The 10,317-nt window shown below is 39.6% G+C and overlaps 2 protein-coding genes across 2 annotated transcripts in view; one reads left to right on the top strand and one right to left on the bottom strand.

The window, feature by feature from the left end:
* Window positions 1-1,326: 1,326 nt before the first annotated feature.
* LOC137587489 (choline-phosphate cytidylyltransferase B-like) lies at window positions 1,327-6,482 on the bottom strand. Its single transcript, XM_068303923.1, has 8 exons — window positions 6,303-6,482; window positions 4,233-4,332; window positions 3,794-3,910; window positions 3,527-3,678; window positions 2,980-3,058; window positions 2,749-2,891; window positions 2,475-2,663; window positions 1,327-2,393 (listed from the first exon to the last, which is right to left on the bottom strand). The coding sequence occupies exons 1-8, from the start codon at window positions 6,339-6,341 to the stop codon at window positions 2,169-2,171; spliced, it is 1,044 nt and encodes a 347-aa protein (XP_068160024.1). The 5' UTR covers window positions 6,342-6,482; the 3' UTR covers window positions 1,327-2,168.
* Window positions 6,483-8,730: 2,248 nt separating this feature from the next.
* Window positions 8,731-10,317, top strand: part of pola1 (polymerase (DNA directed), alpha 1) — a 50,145-nt gene continuing 48,558 nt past the window's right edge. The window contains exons 1-2 of the mRNA XM_068344023.1: window positions 8,731-8,862; window positions 9,308-9,435. Of these exons, the coding sequence (XP_068200124.1) occupies window positions 8,814-8,862; window positions 9,308-9,435 (177 nt within the window). The 5' untranslated portion in view covers window positions 8,731-8,813. The remainder of the gene's footprint in view (window positions 8,863-9,307; window positions 9,436-10,317) is intronic.

Genomic DNA, 10,317 nt, shown 5'->3' with positions numbered 1-10,317 from the left:
ATATTTGGATACAGAATAAGTAATGTCTGCATTCATTCCTGAGATGTCTTTGTGGGGTGAGGCCTGAGGCAGCACGTTTTTGTCTTGTTGATTAGATAACTTAATAATCCCTCAACAGTTTCAGAACAGACAACAACAAACATTTTCTCAAGTAGCTTCCACCTTAACTTAAAAAACAATCAAGAAATCAAGACCAAGAAAAGTTTCTGAATTCTAAGACCTTATAGCAGCTGTTACAAAAAAAAGACTTCCTGTATCTCTCAGATTTGCACATTGGTACAGTCTCTGGCTGAAAGTGTTGCTATTGATGACCTGGAGTGGGTGTGTGATTTTGGTTATTATTTAACCCTCTGCTCAGAATTCTGGCCTCATCCACCAGCTAGACCATTTGTTGGCCTTGTCAACAAGCTTATCTTGTCTGGTTTTGCCTGTTGTGTGGGGGCCGTCTCCACAAAAAAACAGGGCAGTCCCCACAGTGAGTTTTAGACACTGCACAACAGGGGTTAGCAGATGCTAAATGACCCAAACCCCCAAATAGTGTGTGGAGCTGAGATTGTGTTAAGTTACTACAAAAATAGCAACTTAACAGAATCAGAGTGTGACCAGCTCAGAACACCTTGAGTCACAGTAGGTCCACGGAAAAGGGAAATCAGGCCTACTACAATTAAAAAACTTCCATCAATTACATCATTTGTGATTTTCTGCATGCTGTGTGTAAGGAGTTGAAATGCACTACAATCAACATTCAGCTATAGTGTTTTTATTTATTTACACAACAAGCTGCTTGAACAATAGAAAAGACACACATTCCCAAAGTTTGTACATATAGTGCAGATTAACATGTATTGCGTATGCGACATTAAGGTCTCTACATTGCATTAGGGTAATTATTGTATTATTTCGATAGAAGAGAGGTCTGCTTCAGCCTGCATGAGCGAGTACACCTGAGGAATACAGTTATTACATACATCTCCAGTAATTCCAAAGGATGTTCTGGCTTTTGAGGACCTGACAGCAACCTGGAAAGCTTCAATTCTTGTGTGTTTCAAGTATTATCAGAATCCTGGAGAAATTCTTAAACCAAGTTCAAACAGCTGACATCATAATCCAAAGAGCAAGAGCGACTGCAAAACATGGAGTACTGTACTGTCAAGAAAGAGATGGACTTTATCAAATCAACACACTTATATTAATAGAAGAACATACAGTATGATGCTTGTGTGGCTGATTGAATGTTGAAAAAGAATTTTTGTGTTTGTATGGCTTGTGATTGGAAATTAGAGTGATTATATTTATTCTCTAACATTAGTGTGGTCTCAAACACCCAGTTTACATTCAAGAAGCTAATAAATGAAGGCTGTTTTTCTGTTGCATCAAAATTAGACACGGTCCTAAAACGTTTCCTGTGTTTGGGAGTCTAACTGGACCTTTGATTTTTGCACCGATCTTCCAAACTGCTGTTGCCAAATGCTAGTCTTATATATTTCTTTTTACGCACAGTACTAATTTTTTTCTGTTGTATAGCTGGGGACAAGTGAATCAAAGTCTGTGAGTCTGAATTTTATTTTTCTTGCAAATCATGCTAAAATGTTAAACTAGCTTTGAGTCTTGGTTAAAGTCCGTTTGTTTCGTGTCCTTTTGTTAATTCCGGTCAGTTGAACAATGACCCACACACACACACACACACACACACACACACACACACACACACACACACACACACACACACACACACACACACACACACACACAGTGACGAATGGATCAAGTTCAAGTCACTGAATGCACAGTGTCTGTAACTCCTATTATTCACATCTAGTGATTACAGTACTTACAAGTAAGCATCATCTTAACCAGTAATGCTAACCAGAATATATTGAAAACAATGAAGTGACAGTCTGCTGCAAAGCATTCTGGGCCATCTTATGGTACGTGATCCTGTGTACATACATCTTTGTCCTCATTTTCCTTTCTCAAGTCGGCTCTGGTGCCCTGGTAACAGAGACGGTGATGGCTTCTATGCTCTGCAGCACAGAACTTAATTTCCCATGACCACCAGCTACCTTGCGTATCAGCCGTTTCCTTGAGAAGACCTATTTTCAGTGTCCGGCCAGTGTTTGCAGGAATACATGTGTGAGTGAAAGGTGTGTGTGTTTTCAACAGTCCTTTCACTTCTCATCTTCATCACCTTCACTCATGCTGCTTATAGATGCAGACGCTCCTTTGGGGGAAGTTGGGGGTGAAGGCCGTGCATTATGCCAACGGGCAGGGGGAGATGGGGGCGAAGGAGATCGCAGAGGAGACAGTTCACGGGGGGGACTGTTACACGGCGACTCCCGTGGGGACAAAGCGTAAGACAGCATCCGTCCACTGCGCTCCTGAAACACCTGTTTCTGTAGGAGCAAAGAAGAAGTTAGCAGATTCCTCCAAATATGACCATGATGGTTATTTCCTGTATTAATATTATTGATTACCCAAGTCCCATCCGGTCCGAAAAGTTCCAAGAAGTTGCCAATAAACTCCCTGGATTTCTCTTCCCACTTCTGAATGAGGTCATGACTTTTCTCCTCCACGCGATAAACAAAATGTTTGCTCTTCTCCTCAACAGTGCGAACCTTCTCCTTCATTCGGTCCACTTGATTCTGCAGGCGGTATTTCTTCTCCTGCTCGGAATTGAAGGTGAAGAACAAGAGTCACAAAAAATTCATACCTTATTAAGGTGACATGTACATCTGATCAGAATCTTACATTTATGTAGCTGACGTTGAGTTCTTTGGCTGTGTAGCCACGTTGGAGGTTGCGTCGGGCGTAGACGTCATAGTCTCTGACGATTCTGGTAATTATGTCAGATGTGGAAATTCCTTCTGTCCGTTGAGTAGGCACAAACATCCCTAATTTAAACACATAAAAACATGGCCGAAATGTATTTGAAAGAGGAAATATATGTTGTTTCATCTTCCTGGCATCACAAACACGGACCTGCCTCCTTGATGTGTTTGTAGACGTCCTCAGTTCCTGCTGAGGAGTATGGGATGTCATCATGAGCAACAAAATCGATCTGAGGAGCAATCAGAGGACACATACTGTATAGCAGAAAAGACAAAACACACATGACAGGGATTTCATTCTATAATTTATGTCAACACATGTTATTACATGTATTAAATTAAAAGTGGACACTAAGTGGAAATGAATTACCTTAACATTAAAAAATATTTTATAAATTTTACAAAAAATCAAATGAAACACAGTAAAAGATTGATTTTTTATCCTGTTTTCTACATTCACCATAAATTTTTCACACACTCTTCATAGCATGGAATTAGCTTCATTGCATTCAGAAACAAGTCTCTGAGACTGATGACATATTTCTCTCAGTCATTTAAGGCTAACCAAATATGTGTTAAGTGGTCTGAGTCAAACATCAAAGACTGACATGACTGACATGTTTTGTCCCTTAGAATTTACTTTTGCCTGGAGACCTTATGCGCTGTTTGACTGTAAACAATAGCAGTCATACACGCACCTTATGTTTCTCTAGAAACTCTGGCGTGAGAGTCCAGGGCGCGTCTCTCAAAATCTCATCGACGTATCGACAGTGTCTCAGGGCCTCGTAACGCTCAGTCTCCGTCATGACTGTGAAACCCTTGTACTTATGGGTGAGCTCGTCACTGCACACTGTTCCAAACACACAAGATGTCGACCCCACAGAACACAGCAGTGTTTCAATCAAGGTCAAATAGGAGCTATTTTTGAATTTCAGTGCAGTGTTTTGTCAGTGGCTGAGTCCTACCTCCTACGATGAGGTAGGTGTTGGGGAAAAGGTTCTTGGCCTGCATGAGGGCACGAGCATGTCCAGAATGGAACAGGTCAAAGATGCCATCTGCGTACACTCGGACTGGCCGATCCACTGGAGAAAAAAAAAGAATAATCAAACATTTTTCAAAATATTCAACAAAAACAGTTCATAGTGTTCTTTTTTTTTCTACTAGGTTCGTAATCATTTTGCTGCAAGTAAAATCAGTCGATTTTCCACTTTGTTAGTAGCATGACTAGATTAACCTGCTGGGCCAAAAATTTGAGCTGCACAAAAACACATTTGTTTTAGAATATCCCCTACAGCGTCAAACCACACGACAAACATATTTGAAGCTGATTAAGCAAAACACAAAACAGAAGTATGTCACTAATTCCTGTGGTGATAGTGATAATACCTTTGCTAGCCATCATACCTGGGGTGCCTCTGCGGGCCTGAGCAATGGTAAGTTTTTCATGAGGGGCACGACAATCACAGCTGGTCTCCCTGGCAAAGATGGCAGGCTCTGTCAAAGTCTGAGACACAGACACGGAAGGTGATCACGTATGGATGGTACAGCATGTAAAATACCATCAGACACAGCCACTCATGCCTTCAGTGGGACACAATACATCTCCCTTTAAACGCTGGACAGTTACAGTAACCTCCATTAAGTAATTGACCACAGCCTATCCCTTCTCTGTATTAGGGCGATGGATGGAGAGACATGCAGAGATGCACTCAGCTTTATTGATTACTCCGTGTGAGAGCAGACTTCTCTGCAAAACCTGTGTGTGCAATAACATGTGGTAGAAAGGTTAAACTAACTGATCAGTGGTCAAAGACCTTTGAAGAATAACTTCATATTCAAAAGGAAGGAAGATGTAGATGGTTCCAAAACATGACAGGGAGAAAACAATCAGCATCTTCAGTTATATAGAATTAAACATGTTGAAAAAATACAAAATGAGCATGAAACAAATATAAAGACTGGAAGACATGTTGAAGGATGAGGCTGGTTTTGAGCTTAACAGGCAGACTACATCAAGGTTAAAGTGGTGCAGTGTCTCTGCCTGGAAATTTGTCTTTTCATGCCATCTGTTGACTGCAGGGAATATTCACTGAATCTCATTCACACTGTTAAAAGAGAATCAGAGACGGCATCAAACACAATGCTGTGGGAGTGTGAGAGGAGGAGGAAAAAACGGAAACAAATTCAGTGCCAGGGGATGAGATATCGCCTGACGTCATCATATCCTCTAGGATCAGCAACAACACCAATATATGCCGTGATAAAACGGTCCACAGACGCAGATGAACAAGTTTGGAGGGTGAGAGATTTCACATATACCTTATCGCAAAAAATAGACACCAGAGAATGTCAGCTCAAAAACATCTCGCATAGAATTATCACCTTGATGCTGTGTGACCGTTCTTCATGTAAGGAAACTTTACGTAAGATGGTTTTGAACTGACTACTCCACAGGAGACTCAGTTCGTTGAATGAAACATAAAGTACGATGGATTTCATCTGCTGTCTATCTGTGATTGTTTATGACCAGCAAACAATGAACCTAAACAACAGGGCATCACTATTAAGGAAAACATATGGTGCACTCCCTCTTTTTGTTAATATATATTTATTTACAACCCATATAAATGTATATTTATCACTGATAATAATAGGAAATAGGACTTATTTTGAAACATGTAAATGTCATGGTAGAAAACAGAGTTTGCAACAGTTTGGGATCTTGAGACAAATTATACATGAAGAGTATGACTTTTAGGAAAAAAAATGTTTCTACATGTTACCTTACATTTTAATGTAGATTCACTGCTTGATGTTGGCAGCAGTAGTCCACCCTGCAATCAACATGTAATTCATGTAGGCATAAAAAAAATGTAATTCCAGTAATGGGGCCCATGTGCCCCAGCAGGGCTTTATGTCTCGTGACGCCCCTGGAGTTTATGTTCCACTTGGTTGCACATATTGTTTAAAAAAACCCCCCAAAACATTAGTCCTGCTGTCTTGTGTGTCCTTTTTCGAGAAGCTGGTTGAGGGAGCATCCTCATCACCCGTGATCCGTTGAGCAAGGTGATAACAGAGGGTAGGTTTACTAACAACCAGCAGGATAAACCGTAAACAGTAAACGAAAGGACACGTCAGTCAAACAGTCTCTGGATCAGGAAAAGAACATCTGGCATGTGGGGATTAAAGGAAAAGCCATGAGAAAACAACCACAACAGACAAAGATGTGCCGAGGGGACATGCAATGCCAGGATGAGGAATGGCATCAAAAAAATGAGGATTAAAAAGAAAAAATGCAAATACAGAATTACACCAATGCATGTGGTTCATTCATATGTCCACTCTGCATTCTGAGCATAACCCATGATAGAGGAGATGTGTTTCGTAATAGGAGAGAAAGCAGGACCCTTTGTCTGCATCTTTCTCCCACACACAAGAAACACAAGAGGTAATAAAACACACAAAACGCCCTACCGTCCGAGGATGAGGGCAGGTGTGTTCAAGCTCCTCCATGATTCCCAAAGACACATGGGATTTATCTGTGGTCCCTCTATTATGTGACTCAGCATCAGTCGGACGATGCCTCTCTCCTCTCCACTCAGCCTCTGTCTTCAGCAATTGTTCACCCCTCCCTCCCTCTGATCTGCCTCCCTGTCTGACCTCCCTTCTCCTCCTCCTCCTCCTGCTGCGGTCTGATCCCCTGCTGCAGAGGGGAAGATAGAGCGATAAGGTCTCACTCTGCAATTATGTCCCGATACCACAAAATCACAGATCTCTGTCTAAATGATGTCACACAAAAATTCAAGTAAATTCCGTTTTAATATGTTTTATACTCCCTATTTACAGCTTAACGATGTTTCAAAATGTGATTAATGTGCTATATCTATATTCGCATTCAGCATTGATAATACAGGTGTTCAATAACGTCAAAAATGCACCTATGTAAGAATGTTTTTTAGGGCGAAATTGATATGGAATCAGACATGAATAATTTATGATAAACAATACAGCGCTATTAATGTGTAGTGTTTCTAATATTATTATTTTGGATTTTTAAAAATTATTTTTAAAGCTGTGCGTGAGTGTGTTGATAAAGAAACGATCTTCGATCACAGAGCGACGAGCTCTCGCCATGGCGACGGAAAAGAGGAGACGGCTGTAGAGGAAGAGCCAATCAGAGAGGAGGACTAGAAGTATGGACGGAGATGATTGGTGGGGTGATAATCACTGAACATACAGCATGTCGTGATGCTCGGGACCATCTGCTGATTATAACTACATAACTGTTAAGAATATGTGAACATGCGTGTTGTTTATGATTTCAAAGATGTTTCGAAAGTTTGTTGCTGACCTAATTAAAAAAAACCGACGAGAATAAAACTTTCAACTCACTGTATAGCTTGAGATACCATTACAATGGTAAACCTCTGGTTGGCTCTTTTATGGCTCGATCTTCAGCATGTCTAATGTTGATTATTGTGTGCAGTCGGAAAATTGTATCTTCGTAAAAGCTGCAAATTCACATTTATTTATTTTTTTTAAAAAACCTGGTCTGTATACTTTTTATATTGCAGTGTAATCGAAACAAAGTTTTAATGTGGAATTCCATTGAAAGGGATGCGTGTTTACCTTCAGTGGTCCTCTTCTGCAACAAAGACGCGCCACAGATGCGCAAGAGGAGTGTGCTCGGGAGCGCCGCTGTTTCACCATGGTGTCCAAATCCAAACAGATGAAGCAAAAATATTTTTTTATTTTCTTTTTCTGTTTTGCGATGAACTCAGGAGCACAGCACCTCCGTAGTAAGAACTGCGGAGCGTCGACAGTCCGTCCGTGTGTGGAGGAGAGATCGTCTGTTCACTGCTGATGAGTTGTGACAACTGTGGGCCACTGTCCTTTAGGCGGACCTTATACAGTAGACCATATGGTTATTAAAATGCGCATTCATTAACCCTCATCCTATGTGCAGTTTGTTTCCTTTTGTAAATGGATAACAATAGATCTCTTGCAAAACAAAAACCATATCAAACTGTTAGTTTAAAATTGAGACTAGATATGGTACAAAAACTTAGCTTTGGGGTTGACTGACAACCCACGCTTTGTGTTTTTAGTGCCACTGTAATATCTCTCTTACCCAAATAGGACAGGAACCCTTTGTCCTGTCCGATGTGCCATGGGTACGGACTTCCTTGGGATTCACAGGGCATTGACACTGGCCTCTTTAAACAAAGACGTCTATGTTATAATTAGGCTACAGTATATGCATATGGAATCCTGGTTTAATGACAAAGTTGTGATATCATTCCTTTGAGACACCATCGACTCACTAGAACCTAAGATATTGTCGATAGATGCAGTCTATTAGTTGAAGAATATTTACATACATACATGAATACAGTAAACCGTTTTACTTCATACCTGGAGATTCTCTATCGAACCCTTCCATCATTAAAGCATTTTTACGAGGAACTTTATCAGTGTTTTTATTTATGGAGTAAAATATGCTGGTTAAAATTTTAAGTAAATTGTGTCGATACTTTAAAGTTGTAAGCGTTTGAGTGCCAGTTTCAAGGATTTTTATTTGAAGCAGACTACACCATATCATATACCCATATTAAACTTTTATATCAGTTGCTGCTGATGAAATAATTTTTGCATATTATTTTTAATGATATAACATTTTTAAATTACATCTTTAGATCATAAATACTCTATACGTACTTATTAAAAACAGATAACCCGTCTCAGTCTGGGGAAATTACAGTGCTGGTCAGTTTTAGACGTAAACAACACTGCTACATGGAATAACACTGCCGCTGTGTGGACAACGTGGACGCTGAGGATTTTTATTGGTTGACAGTGCTATGACGTCATTTCCTGCATGTGACATTCCCCGGGAATTTGACGCGGGCTGTTCTGTTGTTCTGTTGCATCGCAAAAGCTGTCAGAACAAATTTAGGGCGGATTTTTTTTTTTAAAAAAAGAAGTATGGCACCAGTATCTAACCCGGACAAAGACATGGAAGGTCCGGACAACGGTGAGTTCTTGATTCACGTCACTTGTCTGCTGGTTTTCGGTGTTTTGCGCCGGGAAAATGATCCGTTGGCTATCACATAGCTAGTTAGCTAGTTGTCGTGCCAAGTGTATTGTTGGCTAGGATAACGGACTCGGCTATCCAAGTTAATGCAAGCTAATTAACGTTAAAATGCAGCTTTCTTGGCGCTCTGCAGACGATGTGGTCATAAATTAAATCTCGTTCCTATTTCAGAAATTTCAAGTTAGCCATAACAAAATTAGAAGAAGTGAGGAAAAAGTTGCACATGTTCAACGAAACAATAAGTACATTATTGTGCTTTTGCGTCACACAAACAATTCACCGCGATATGTCTGATTTATGTATTACCGTATTATGAACACGGTGAAGCGAGCCGTCATGGCCTCTCTGTTGCTGAGTCGTTATGTTGATGTGTTTTTCTCGTTAGTCGATGGAGACGATGCCTGCGGTCTGGCAAAGTCTCGCTCCAGACGAGAGAAGAGGGAGAAGGTCGGAAGGAAGTCTGCGCTGGAGCAGCTGAAGAAAGCCAAGAGGGGAGAGAAGATCAAGTATGAGGTGAGGAACTTGAGTAGTTGTCAGTATTCCACGATCCCAACCTTATTTGGGTGACAACATGATGTAATGTTATTTAATATTACAGGAAACTCAAGCAGCACCTGGATTAAATTTGGTTGGATTAGGATCTGCAGAGATGTTGGCTATTAATGTGATGTCATGAATGTTTTTGATCAAGTTTACTGTGATTTAAGCTTTTGAAAAAGACGGAATTATTTCCACATTTTTAGCTGTCTTTTTTCATTAGCTTAGTCATTTTACCTCTTTTGTTGCATTTGTACAGGTAGATAGATAGATAGATACTTTATTAATCCCGGAGGAAATTGCATATATCCACTGCTCAGGCATTACATAACAAATAATACTGGATAAACACCAGGAGAAAAGGAAACATTGACATCACAGGACATACCACAAGACATACATTACACTAACAGACAGGCACATGCAGCACTAACAGGACTTATATACTAAACTATAACTAAAATATAAACAGTATAAAATTTAAAAATATTACAGTATTAAAATATAAACAGTATAAAATAAAATTTAAACAGTATAAAATTGAATTAAAATATAAAATATAAAACAGTATAAAAAAAATAAAAAAAAGGTGTAATTTATAAAAAAAGGTGTAATTATATAAAAAAGGTGTAATTTCTTCCCAGTATTTATGCATTTTTCACAATGGAGTGGTCCATTTGGGATTACAGTAGTTGAATAAAGGAGTTGTGATTATTATTTGTTTTCAGATTTAAGACTCTTCTTAAAAAATTGGTCAACATGACCAAATCTCATGTTAACAATGATCATACAGCCTTCCCTACATATTCAGAAATGACGTAGTTTTTCTTCTCTTATCCAATAGCGAATTATACTATA

The sequence above is a fragment of the Antennarius striatus genome, chromosome 20 (assembly GCF_040054535.1).
Source record: "Antennarius striatus isolate MH-2024 chromosome 20, ASM4005453v1, whole genome shotgun sequence".
Taxonomy (NCBI): domain Eukaryota; kingdom Metazoa; phylum Chordata; class Actinopteri; order Lophiiformes; family Antennariidae; genus Antennarius; species Antennarius striatus.
The sequence above is the reverse complement of the archived record's forward strand: the minus strand, read 5'-3'. Positions and strand labels throughout refer to the sequence as shown.

Excerpts from the sequence above, each read along its gene's own strand:
- LOC137587489 (XM_068303923.1), bottom strand. The coding sequence starts at position 6,341 with ATGGAGGAGCTTGAACACACCTGCCCTCATCCTCGGACG. Across the intron at positions 2,892-2,979 it reads CAAACACATCAAGGAGGCAG|GGATGTTTGTGCCTACTCAA; the intron begins GTCCGTGTTTGT and ends TGTTTAAATTAG. Across the intron at positions 2,664-2,748 it reads TCAACGTCAGCTACATAAAT|GAGAAGAAATACCGCCTGCA; the intron begins GTAAGATTCTGA and ends AATTCCGAGCAG.